Below are 13,773 nucleotides of genomic sequence, written 5' to 3' on the forward strand. Positions count from 1 at the left end.
TCCAGCTGTGTGTAATTGTTTTAATAAGGTGTATGACGTATGTTTAGCATATCTATCTTGTAGCAAGAAATTAAATATTGGCAGAATGGTCCAGCAGAAGGTTAAGCCAACTACATCTGCCTTTTCCTATTTGGCTTTTGGGTGCATTGCTAAATATGCTAATTAGAACTTAAGAATCATTTCGTCCCAATTCAGGATTATTCCCTACAAAGTCTACAGAATTATTTTCCTTAAGCCTGCAGCGAAGGGCTCCTTGGCTCAAGTGTCTTCATTTATTTTTCGGTATGTGAGTGTGCATACAACAAAGATAACATTTCATGCTTAAAATGAAGTGGGCTGTGGTCCATAAAAACTTGTGCCACAATAAACAAATTAGATGCCATGACTCCTTATTGTTCTTGTTTTAAATATCTGGGTCTCTTCGAGCCTTTTTTCATTCAGATGCTCAAGTCTTTCCCCTCTGTTTTCTCCAAATAGGAAAACTGTTCGGGTGCCAAACATTCTCCAATACCCATCAAGACAAATGTAATTATTTTTCTTTTAAATGAGACTTCAGAATGGTTTATTTTGCCAGCTATAACATGCAGTCCTTACACGTTTGTATCAGATTCTGGGGAACAATCTTATTTAAAACTGGCAGCTAATAACAGATGTTAGGAAGATAACTAGGAAGATTCTCATTTAGGGGATGTAATATGCATCAGAGTTTGGGAAGTTACATTCTCCAGCTACTGCGAGAGGCAAAAAGAAAGAAAGAAAGAAAGAAAGAAAGAAAGAAAGAAAGAAAGAAAGAAGTTCAAAACAAGGGCGGGAGGGGGAGAGAGTTGGCAAAAGGTGAACAGTCCCTAATCTTCCATCCAACCTACTTAAATTTCAGCAAGTGCTATTCTTAAAGGGAAGCTAACTCATGTGTGAATTCTAAGCAAAATCATTTGGATTCCATATGTATGGTAGTGCAGGTGCTATTCTATATAAAAGAGTATATGCATACAACTCCTGATAGCTGAATAATATAAATCAAAGAGATTGTACGGTATCTTAAAGAAAAGAAAAAAGGATACAGTAAACTAGGTGATTTGATAAAAAACAACAACAATTCTTAATTGTAGACGGTGATAGCTTGGTGGAAGGAGACCAGGCCACAAATCTATCTGCCTTGAGCTCTTTCACATGTTTTCACCAGCCATAGCTCAGGTGGAAGCAGGGTGCATAAACAGGCCCCTGCGTCTGACTTTAATAGATAGACAGGATCATATGTGAGGAGATGGTCCTTCAGCTATGAAGAAAGCCAGTGTAGTACAACAGTGTAAATATGAATAGATGTGGAGAGTGCACTACAACAGTGGACCCTAAATGCATAGAGTTAATGTTTCTCCTACCCAAAACTAAAATGAGACAAAAAGCATAGCCAAGGCAACAGAAAGCTCAGATAGTGCAAATTGACCATGGGAACAAGGTCAGATACCACTTTGCAGCCCCCACATTCAGTCCAAATGTTTCCTGATCTCTTTTCTGCAAAGATAATCAAACTCTGTACTACAAAAGCATTCAGTGTTCTTCTCATGAACAAAACAAATAATAAAAGCATGTATTGATGCCGCATATCCTGAGGCAAGGCTATATATTATTGTATTCCATATCACTGCTCAGGATGTTGGAACCACAGGCAGGATGCGATTTGCTTATAGTTTAACCACAGGTGAATGTCATGTCAATAAATATAACTCAGCCTGTTTCACTCTTCCTGCATCACCAATTTGTAGCAGGTTAATGCTAGCACAGTAACACAATGGGGAAAGAGGACTCTCTTCTCTTATTTCTGGTGCCTCTGCCTCCTGTGTTCCGCCTCACCATTACTCAAATTTCTCTGTTGTAGCAGGTCAAAATGTGGTGTGCAAGCACCATCTGACCCGTTTTTAAGGGGTAAATTTCAGCTCTTGCATCCTGAAGATGTGGACAGAGTGCTTGCAACTGTTTGCCCAGCCACATACTCTCTGGGCACTCTTATCAATCCCGGGGTGGGCCCAGGGTCCAATCTGCCTGCTGCCCTTAAACCTGCACCTACTTCTGAAGCCCACTCTTGACATGGAGGGGTTCTTGACAACAACCACCCAATCACAAATAGCCCCTTCCTGGACAAGATGCATCAGTGTGGTGGCAGTGCAGTTATAGGAGCTTCTGAAGAATATTGGTTATCTGGACCTGTTCCAATCTGAGTTCAAGCTGCATTTTGGAACCAGATCAATCTTGCTTCCCCCTGAGGGGTGACCTTTATCAGAAGAAGGAAAGGGAGATTGTGATGCTGTTTCTACTTGATCTCTCAGAGGCTGTTGGTACCTAGAATCATGGCATCCTCCTAGACAGTCTTTGTGAATTAGCGGGATTCCACTCCTACCTACAGGACTGGTTATAGAGAATAGGGTTGGGTGACATTACCTCAGTCCACCGGCTATTGTAGTGTGGTGTGCCGCAGAGTAACATATTGTCCACAGTGCTATTTAACATCTACATGAAACTGCTGGAAGCAGCTGTTAAATAGCAATGTGCAATTTGTCATTCCCTCATGTGAAATGTAAAAGGTAGAACACCTCAACTTGCAACCAACTACTCAGTGGATGGTTTCAACCCTTTTTTGCTGCTGCATCATACTGTTGTACGCCAGGGATGGGGAACCTCTGGCTTCTCAGATGCTGCTGGAATATAACTCCCATCATCCCTGGCCAAGCCAGCTGAGGTTGATAGGAAATGGAGTCCAACAACCTACGAGGTGGAAAACCAGTGATCCTCTAGCTGTACACTGTCTTGATTTGCTAGGAGGGAGGGCAAAATATAAATGTAATAAAATAATAATGCTATCAGATACTGTTTAGAAGGGCAAAGTTTCCCTTAGTTTAAGTTTTTATACACATAGGTACAAACATATGGCTACCTTTTCCCCCCTCAGGAAGATTGTACCATAGGAAAGCCATGTCTCCTATGGAGCTTTACAGTGCAATCCTAAACACATCTACTTAGAAGTAAATTCCACTGTTTTCAGTGGTGCTTACTCCCTAGCAAGTGTATTTAGGATTCAAGCCTTAAGCAATTTAGGAGTGTGACCCTGGGCCTCTTCCAGCACAGCACTTTGCCTCAGAATCAAAAATAGGAGTGCAGCGTCCTTGTTTATTCAAATGTACTTTGTTAGAACTCCCATTTGAGGCTGCAACAATCCCGCCCACATCCACATTCTCAAGATTACATCAGAACACTGGCAGGAATTCTAAATTCCTGGTGGATGTCAATTACACTCCAGGAAGCCAAGAACATAGGAAGCCACTCACATGCTAAAATGATCGTGATGATTGTAAATGAGATCTTACCTGTCACCATCCTCATATTTATCATCAGATTCAGCAGCAATGAACAACTATCCATAGGTAACTGATGTACAGTATGGAAGAAAACATGTACAGTCATGTCTTGAGACAGCATCCTCCTATATAGCCTGCCTTTCCTCCATCACAAATTGCTCAAACCAGCATTCTTGCACTTTGCAAAGGTTCCAAAATCCACAATTGGGCAATATCTTCATTTGGAAAGTCAAAACATTACACGATAGTGAGTGAGCTTTTGATTTCTCCACAATTTTCAACCAGGATAGATGTTAGCAGGAGGAAGAAACAGGGTAGGGGAAAACACGATTTGTGTAACACTCTGTAATGTGAAGAGTTCTAGAGAACTCCAAAACTTTATTTCTATTTTGTGTTATTTTTGTTGTTACTATAAAGGTATTAAGCCACCTGTGGATTTTATCATTTTCCTTATAGAGGAAACACCTCATATTTTATTTGTAATTCTTGGTCACTTTGAGTTCAATTGAAATAAAACTGCCATAAAAATAGATGTAGTGTGCCCTGCTGTTTACTGATACAAATACTAAAATTTAACACTCCTGGTCATTTATTTGGAAATAAATGTTGATTGTAATTGAGCTCAGATCCAGATAAGTAGGTTTGTAATCAGTATGCAAGTCACAATTAAGTCAACAGATTTAAACCAACAGATGTGTGTTTTAACACCCCCCATACCTTATGAATTTTATAAACAGTATCCTGAAATAATTCATTGGCAAAAAATATAATGCTTAATGCTAGTCTTGAAGATGTGCCATATGTAATAATTACCTTTTCTATTTTATAAGGCACACATTGGAGCCTACACATTCCTAGGAACAGAGACTATGCATTGCTAAACAAACAAAGTGTCCATTCTCTGGCGGTATTTTGCATGTTTTCTTGCATGTCAGAAAAAAATGCTGAACCCTAAAAACCATCAACAAATAGACGAATCTTCCTCCTTGGTGGTCATGCTCAAGAGTAGAAATAGTTATAATGGCTGCAGACCTTTTTGTTAGGATAGTACTAGGGAAACTTCAAAGTGTGCATCATACTTGTGTTTAACAGGAAACTATTTTTGTTTCAGTAGTACTCTGCAATTGGAAGTAAACCCAGCTGTGATCGAAACAGCAAAACAAACAACACAGGCCTCTGGTTGGCCACTGTGAGAAGAGGATGCTGGATTAGATGAGTCATTAGCCTGTTCCAGCAAGCTCTTCTTACGTTCTCAACAACAAAGAGTTTTTGAGAGAAAAGCACAGCTAGAAGGGCTTAGCTCCTAACATCCATCCTGTGTCTTACCGTATTTTTCGCTCTATAAGACGCACCAGACCACAAGACGCACCTAGTTTTTGGAGGAGGAAAACAAGAAAAAAAAATATTCTGAATCTCAGAAGCCAGAACAGCAAGAGGGATCGCTGCGCAGTGAAAGCAGCAATCCCTCTTGCTGTTCTGGCTTCTGGGATAGCTGCACAGCCTGTATTTGCTCCATAAGACGCACACACATTTCCCCTTACTTTTTAGGAGGGAAAAAGTGAGTCTTATACAGCAAAAAATACGGCCAGTCTTTCCTCCTTCCAATGTATTCAGCATTGCCCGAGTCAGACTACAACATTGTCAGATATAGTGGCACCCTAACAGCACAACCCTATGCGTGCTTACTCAGAAGGAAGTCTTACAGTGTTCAATGGAAGTTCCTCCCAATTAAGTGTTAATGAGGACTGAGATGCAATCCTAAGCATGTTGCTCACTCAAGCGTTTCAATATGTTCAAAGTGGTTAGAACAGGCAGCTTTGAAGCCAAGACTATCTTGTTTTAATGATGAGGGTTGACCTGTATATTGAACCTCTGTGGATCTCTTCAACTCTAAGGCTGCTTCTGGATGTTGTCTACTGAACATTCATCCTGATCAGTTTGCAAAGAAGTTGGATGACAGTTGCATCAAAGCAAATGTAAGCCCACACTTTCCAGTAAATTTCCCCAGCACTTTTTATGTTGCTAAAAGTCAGGTCTTTGGGGAAAGTAGATTTGTTGTGGAAGACCTCCCAGTTTCCAATAATTGCGCAACATGAATTTGCTGGTACTGTCTATGATTGAATCACACAATGATATAACTACAGTGTCCTAAGGATGCATACTGAAGTATACTTTTTAAACATATATTTTAAAACTTTTTTCATTTTTCTTTTTCAACCCAAGAATATGAAAAGTAATTAGACAGAGGCTCATACAATAACGATAAGTATAATTCTACCTATGTTTATTAAACACATAATTTAGGAGATCCATATTTCTTTTTTAGGTGCAGGAAAGGCACGTTGTTTGAAATATAAGATCCCACCCAACTGCATGGGATTGTTCTGCTGGTTCTTCACCTTTCATCAGGCGAATCTCGTGGGTTATCTTTTCAGCAACTGCAAAATCAAATCAAAAACAATTATTTACAGCAACATAAACCTGGTTCTTTAAAATTAACAAAATAGAATAGTGTGTCATATAAATTACATTAGAGGGATAAACTACACTAGGAGGAAACCCAAGGGACAAGTTAAGAATACCAGAATGTGAATGTGAAGGCAGTGTTGCGAGTATTTGGGATTCCTTGTCGACTCTTTAGCCATGCTTTGTAAGAAAAGTCCTGTAAGGCTTCTAAAATCTAACATGCGTTCAGGGTTTTAGATCGGAGTTAACAGGGAGTTAAGATCGGAGTTAACAGGGTTTTATTTTTTTGTTAAGCCAAAACTTTCATGAAGTTTTTTAAAAAATAAAAATAAAACATAAACTCCAGAATAGTCATACTGAATACGTACAAAGCTAACAGCTTCCCGCGGATTATCTCGGAAAGGTTACTAAACTTTGCCGTCATAGCCACGGGGGTGGCACTACAGCAATTATGCCGGATTAGTTCATCCGAGGGTAGAAGGAAAACGCCACACAATCGCCTCTCTACACACGATAAGCTTTTGTACAGCTCGAGGGGTGTGACGCTCGCGGGCGGCATCCGCGGCGCCGGAGAAAGCCAGGCTGCCCGCGCGGAGGATAAACCCGCCGCCTCCCGCCCTTCGCTCAAGTGACCGTGACAAAAAAGGAGAGAAAAAACCAAACTCCTCGTCACGTATCCGGAGTCCCCGCCTGCCTGCCTCTCCCTCCCACGCCAGCCAGTCACTCCCGACGGGATCACAGCAACCATCGCCTGGCTGCGCGCCCGCGATTTCGTCCCTTTACTACCTGGGCTCGCCGCTCATTGGCTGGGCCAGTCCCGCCCTCGGGGATGACACCACCAGGCCTCGGCTTGACAGGCAGGTACGGCTTGGGGGCCGCCATGTTGGGAGCGGAAGCGGAGTGAGTAGCGGCGGCGGCGGCGGCGGCAGTAGTAGCAGCAGTAGCCCTGCTGGACGTCGGGAGGTTGGCTCTGCCCGGCAGCGGCTTCTTCCGAGCCCAGTTCTCTCCCTCGCCCGCGCGTGGGCAGCTCTGCCTCGTCCTCCGCCCCCAGTGCGGGGGTTGGGAGCGCGAGTGTCCCGGCAGTGCCCTCCCCTTGGCCAGCAGGAGGAGGAGGAATCCTGACCCGGAGCCTGAGCCAGACTCTGTGGGGCAGCGGCGGCTCCAGGTGGGGGGAGCTCGGAAGTTAAAGCGGGAAGATGCCGTTAGCGCAGCTGGCGGACCCCTGGCAGAAAATGGCTGTGGAGAGCGCGGCGGAGAGCAGCAGCAGCAGCGCCGAGGTAAGGCGACCTGAGCGGCCGGCCGGGGAGCGGGCACAGCACCCCCTGCTGCCGCCGCCGCTGAGCCCCGGAGGGCGAGGAAGGGCCCGCCAGGAGGCGGGGGGAGAATTAAAAGCCCGTCCTGGGTAAAGGGGAACGTTTTGTCGCTCGGCTTCCGCCTCGGCTTGGGGACCGGCGGCCGCTTCCTCTTTCTTCCAAGTGCCCCATGCGAGGCAGGGCAGCCCCCTTGCCTGTCTGGGGGGTCTTCGTGGCCCCCTTGGCCGCCTGCTGTGTCGCCCCTCTCCCGCCTCACCCCGTTCGCTCCTTTACTCCAGATTAGCCAAGTCCGCTTCCCTCTCTCGCCCTCGCGGCTCTCGCGGGCAGCGAGTCACGAAGAGGCGCGTTTCCGACTCTCACCCTTTTAAGCGACAGGATATTTAAAATCCGTATTAGTAATGGCTTGCTTGGCGGCGGGGGAGAGAGTGGTGTGGGCAACTCTTTTGGCACACAAAACCCCTCTTCCCGGTTCCGAAAATAAATTTCTTTTGGCGGCAGGACGGTTTCTCTGTACGCAGTGGCATTGAGATCTCTGGCGTAATGGAGAGGACACAGTTTACCTCTGCCTTCCTTTGAAAGGAATTTAGTGGGATCTCCCTGTTGGGGAGGAGGGGGGAGATAAAGTATGCGAGGGGGTGCCTATGCCCTTGTCGTCTCCCCTCTTTACTGAAACAGATCTGTTTTGTGATAGTTTTTTTTCCACCTTAGGGAAGAAACATGCTGATCCATACCGCTAATGCTGCTGAGGGCTTTCTAGCTAATTTCGAACAGCCTCCTTATTCCATTTGTTTGCAAGGGACAATAGGGGAAGTGGAGGGGGCGAGTACCCTGACTGCTGGTCAAGGCAAGGCCAGAGGGTTAAGAAAATCAAAAGAGGGTGGGAGCAAAGGGACTTTTCCATCTATAGCCAATGCTACTACTGTTCTGAAATTTGCTGGAGGAGGAGTTAAATAGTGTTAAGCTTCGGAATATCTCAGTAGTCATCTTTCCTCTCTCCACTTCATAAGGTATAGCCCAGATACAGCACCTTTATGAAGCCAAGAACATCTGGGTTAGGTGGTTGTGGAGTGGTTTGCTGTCAGATTGTCAGCTCTGTGGTAGAAACTGAAGGGTTGAATGACTTGGCAGCTTTTGTTCTTTTTGATGGTGTTCGGTTACTTTCCCCCGCTACTGTCTCTTCCTCCCTCCCTTCCCCCTCATTTTGACCGGATGCTCAACTTCCTCCATGTACAGGTCTGTAACCAGGCAGTAGGAACAGTTTGCACATGAGAGCAAGTTTTTTCTTTTCTCATTTTTAAAAGGGGAAGTCCTCATATCCTGCTTCCGCTGAAAGCAAGGCACCAATATAGGAACTGGTGGTCATCTGTCTCCATTCCTCCCCCCCCCCCAAGTTCTCATCATCCAAGAAGCAATGTACTTTATGTAGTTGAAGCAGCATGCTTGTGGTATGATCAAGTTTAGATAATCTAGCTTAATTAGTTGCTTTCAGGGTATGGTTCTGAGAAAACCTCTCTGCTGTTTCATCAAGTGGTTCCTTTTATTGGTAGTAATAAGGTGTTGTGATAATTTGGCATAATTAAATTACCCTGTTTCTAGTTTTGTTAAATCCCGACCTGAAGGATTCTGTTCTTTTTGACTTAGGCTGATAAGTAGAGCAACAGTATTTGTGTTTATAACACTTTGTTCCATAAAGAGTTTGTTTTTTAAAAAACATTTGCCTCAGAGGTGTAATAACAATAAAGCATTTTAACTGTATTTCTACGGATGACGTATCATTGCAGCCTATTGAAATATAACAGTTCCCCTATGGAGACAACCAGATAGTATGTCTAAATATCATTCCAGGAGCTAAGCATAATGTTTGAAAGACGCTTATGATCTGTGTTGTGTGCTTGTTATGTGCAGCATCTAAGAACATAAAAGCAACCCCACTGGATCAGACCAAATCTCTGTCCAGACCAACATTCTTTTCTCACCAGATGCTTATGGAAATCCCAGCGGCAGGACATGAGTACAACAGTATTTTTCTATTCATGATCGTCACTGGCTGGTTTTCAGAGACCTACTACTCATAGAATCATAGAATCATAGAATCATAGAGTTGGAAGAGACCACAAGGGCCATCGAGTCCAACCCCCTGCCAAGCAGGAAACACCATCAGAGCACTCCTGACATATGGTTGTCAAGCCTCTGCTTAAAGACCTCCAAAGAAGGAGACTCCACCACACTCCTTGGCAGCAAATTCCACTGTCGAACTAGCTTAATTACTCCTACAGTGAAGATAGAATAAAGTCATTATGGCTAGTAGATGGTCTTACTTTCCATGAATTTGTCTAATTCCCCTTTTAAAGCCTTTAACTATGAACTATGTGAAGAACAGTTTGCACAATTTTATGCAGTTCTGTCATGCCTGTCCCCCCTTATTTATAGCAGGGCAGTCAAACGTGGCTCGAGGACTACATGTGGCCCTTGATGCCTTTTTTGCTGCTCCTCTGCACCCCCAAGCCTCCTTTCCAAAGCATATAAATGCATAGCATAGTAACAACCCCCCCATAGATTGTTTAATTAGCCAGAGGCATTCCCAGATATATCAAGGGTAGCCAGCATGGTGCCCTCCAGAAATTACTGGAGTACATCCCTAGCCATTGTCCATGCTAACTGGGGCTGATGGGGCTTGGAGCATAACTACATTAGCCCATGCCATTGGTGCCAGGATGCAGCATGACCACTGACTTCTCCCCAGCACCATCTACCAGCCTTTCTAGATGATGTATGACATTTGCAGTCTTCACACCAGGCAGGCAGGTCACAATGTGGTCTGCAGCTGGGTCAGAAACTTAGCTATTTTTGTTTATAATGATAAAATTGCCAACTACCAGGAGTATCTGCTCATACAGATAATCTTTGCCAGCTCCACACATTCCTGATTGTGACTAGCCTTGGTGTAGAGATGTTATACACTATGGAGCCAATGAACTTATAAGGGTTTCAAACATAATATGGTATGCTGCTCCATGGAAAAACTTCTAAGTAGATCCCATCGGAAGAGTGCATCTTTCAAAAAAGTACTTTTGATGTGAAATAATTTAAAATGTTTCTTCCCACCCTATTCTTTCAAGACAGTAGTGTGATTTAAATTACTGAATAAATAATAATATTGCTTGGGAATGGTCGTAGTGATAGACCTTGGTAATTAGGAACAATGCTTGTTTAAGACATGATTGTGACCCAAAAGCCTCTGGCTTTCTTTGCATAAAAAATTAAATATAGCCAGTTTCATTTGGTTAAGTGAAATTAATCTAAATGTCTGTATGTTTCTCAAAACTCCAGTCTGAGCTGCAACTAGAGTTGGTTATGAACATAAGAACAGCCCACTGAATCAGGCCAGTGACCCATTTGTCCACATCCTGTTCTCTCAGTACCCAACCAGATGTCTGTGGTTTCCACTAACTGATACCCAGAAACATACTATCTCTGACAGCAGAGGTAGAACATAGACTTGTTCACCAGGAATTGGTTTTACAGCCATCTAAGTTGGTGGCCGTCACTACCTCTTGTGGGAGTGAAATCCATAGTATTCATTGAAGGAAGAAGTACTTTTGTTTGTCTGTGCTGAATCTTCCAACATTCAGCTTCACTGAATATCCCCAAATTCTAGTGTTATGAGAGAAACTTTTTTCTATCCACTTTTTCCATAGCATGCATAGATTTATACACTTTGATCATGCTGCCTCTTACTTGGCTTTTCTCTAAACTAAAAACCGCAACCTTTCCACATAAGGAAGTGGCTCCATCCTCGTCCTGATCATTTTGGTCTCATTCCTTGTCAGTCACGGCCAGTTCAGACCCCAGATAGGTGAGGTTAATTTTTTTTTGTCCCAAATGCATGACTCTCATCAAAAATGGATGTTAGGGAAGGGAAAAAAGATTATAATAGTAACTCAAAGCCATTTTGCTTAGTGGAATACAGGACAAAAGCACATTGTGTGTAGATGGCTGGCTGGAGAGATGGGGAAAGTGTGCATTACTTTATTCTAAAACCTTCTAATTATATGTTAAGTGTTTTCATCATGTAAGTATTTAATCATGGCTATAGTATTTGCTTATATCAAAATGTTTTAAGAAGGCAAATTGTAGTATTTAATGGTTTGAAGTGAGAATAAGCCCCTTTCTGAAAAATTGCTTCTTTGCCTTTTATTGAGACTGTCAGTAGGTAAAGCGCTGGTCATATTGATAGAGGGCTGGTGGTACCATAACCTATGCAGACAATTGTCTGCTATCAAATGGGGCTTGAAATCTCTTCCAGGTGCCCTTAAACTGTTCATACTTCTCATCCCTGGCACACTTTCCTATTGTACTGTCATGGGTTGTGGTAAGCTGCTATTCTCACCACCAATATCCTTGCAACAACCTTGTGGAGATAATATGCCCTCCCAGCTGAAGCAAATACGGTAGCAAAGAAGAATGTGTACAGAGCTGTGTTGCAACTTTTAAACTGACATTTTAAACAAACATGTATATGTTCCTGTAAAATGCCGGAAATGTAAACGAACAAGATGCTATATTTGCAGGGAGGCATTGTGAGAGATTTCAGTTTCTTGCTTGAAGGTTATAGAATTGAAAACACACTAGAATGTGCATTACCAGTTAATCCAATGATTTGCTTATGAATTACCTAAAAAACAGCATTTAAACCTACAAGGAGCAATTGAAAAAATATGTTTATTAATTTTTGAGAACACAGCTGTAAAAAGTAAGATGTACAAATCAGTGAAAGAAATTTTTTTTAAAAAACATTAACTGTAACCATTACTGTGCCTGAGTGAAGTATAGAGGTTGTTTACGTCATCCTCTTCATCTTCAGTTTTAAGAAATAAATATGGAGCAGTGAGCAGTTTGAGAGAAACAAAAATATAACTTAGGGATTCAGCCTTAAGCATATTCACCTAGGAGTAAGTTCTGTTGAAATTAACATGACTATTTCTGAGTAAATATGAATATAATTAGGCTGCAAATAGAAAAAAATTGAAGCCCTTACTAATGGCTGTCTTCAGCGTTTTCCAAAAATTTCTGGCTCATTGTAGTGATATATCATTTCTGCAATCTTAACTGCAGTTAGCCAAATTAACCTGTGCGCAAGCCACAATCAAGTGTGAGTATGCTGAGCTCTACTGTTTTGCAGCTTCAGGGAAAGTACTGGCTTTGCATTATGTCTGAACCAGCACTCATAGCTTGCTTACACCCCCCCCCCCAAAGCATGATTGGGCAGTGGGCAACCAAGAAAAAAACTTGGCTTCAGAATTGTGGTCTGTTTTGAGAGAAACAACCCACAAGCACTGGTTTGGAGTATTGCTAAGCCTGCCACCCCATGGTTTGTTTCCCTGACAGAGGAAGGGAGGAGCAAAGCAGGAGAGCTCAGTCTGCATGCACTTTCACGTGGCTCATGCATAGGCTAATTGATTTCCTGTAGTTGTGACTGAACATGATCATTGTAAAGACAGTACAGTGGTACCTTAGGTTACAGACGCTTCAGGTTACAGACTCCACTATTCCAGAAATAGTACCTCGGGTTAAGAATTTTGCTTCAGGATGAGAACAGAAATCCTGCTCCGAAATTCTGGCGGCAGCAGAAGGCCCCATTAGCTAAAGTGGTACCTCAGGTTAAGAACGGACCTCCCGAACGAATTAAGTTCTTAACTCGAGGTACCACTGTATTATTTACTGTGATATGTACATTGCTCTTAGTACAAAATTCATAAAAATGCTAAACGATATATATACCTACAAAATAACATTTTTCCAGTTAATGACCTTTGACCTGCATAGCTTTTACACTCAAATCTTTTACCAGAAAGGTTGCAAGATAAAATAAGTTTGCAATCTTCTTTGTATTGTAACTTGCATTATTTTTCCAATTATTTGTGTGTTTTCATACTGTGCAGTCAGGTATTTGAAATGCCAGATTACACTAGCAACTGTAATATTTGGAATTTTGTGATTTATCTTGCATTGAAACATCTAGACAATATTTTCTAATATGGAAAACCATTGTAAATTGACTTATTTTTTGCTTACTTTCTTCTACAACTTAGCGCCACTGCAATCTTTCAGTTGTTACCGATGTAAACATGTTATACATCTATCTGTATCTGTTTTAGAGTAAGACTAATATGTGGTGATGAACACACCAGAGGGCTAAACAGTCTTTGGCAATGTGTCATTTTAGTACACTCATCCTGGTGGAGAAAATGACTGGCTATAATGAATCACCTTTCACGACCAGCCCTTCACTAGTCTGATTTACTAGCCAAATCATAAGACAGATTAGAGATCTGGTACATGCAGCTCATTCTTGCTGGGTGTCCCTTGTGAGCAAGGAAATTAAAGGTAAAGGTACCCCTGCCCGTACGGGCCAGTCGTGTCCGACTCTAGGGTTGTGCGCTCATCTCACTTAAGAGGCCGGGAGCCAGCTCTGTCCGGAGACACTTCCGGGTCACGTGGCCAGCGTGACGAAGCTGCTCTGGCGAGCCAGCACCAGCGCAGCACACGGAAACACCGTTTACCTTCCCGCTATAAAGCGGTACCTATTTATCTACTTGCACTTAGGGGTGCTTTCAAACTGCTAGGTGGGCAGGAGCTGGGAC

At 42.8% G+C, this 13,773-nt stretch overlaps 1 protein-coding gene across 3 annotated transcripts in view; it reads left to right on the forward strand.

The window, feature by feature from the left end:
• Positions 1-6,613: 6,613 nt before the first annotated feature.
• RPS6KA3 (ribosomal protein S6 kinase A3) overlaps positions 6,614-13,773 on the forward strand; it is a 38,307-nt gene continuing 31,147 nt past the window's right edge. The window contains exon 1 of one of the 3 annotated variants that reach the window (XM_053387081.1): positions 6,614-7,093. In XM_053387081.1, the coding sequence (XP_053243056.1) occupies positions 7,013-7,093 (81 nt within the window). In that variant the 5' untranslated portion in view covers positions 6,614-7,012. The remainder of the gene's footprint in view (positions 7,094-13,773) is intronic. The other 2 variants (XM_053387079.1, XM_053387080.1) reach the window with 2 other exon arrangements.

Source organism: Podarcis raffonei, chromosome 4 (assembly GCF_027172205.1).
Source record: "Podarcis raffonei isolate rPodRaf1 chromosome 4, rPodRaf1.pri, whole genome shotgun sequence".
Taxonomy (NCBI): domain Eukaryota; kingdom Metazoa; phylum Chordata; class Lepidosauria; order Squamata; family Lacertidae; genus Podarcis; species Podarcis raffonei.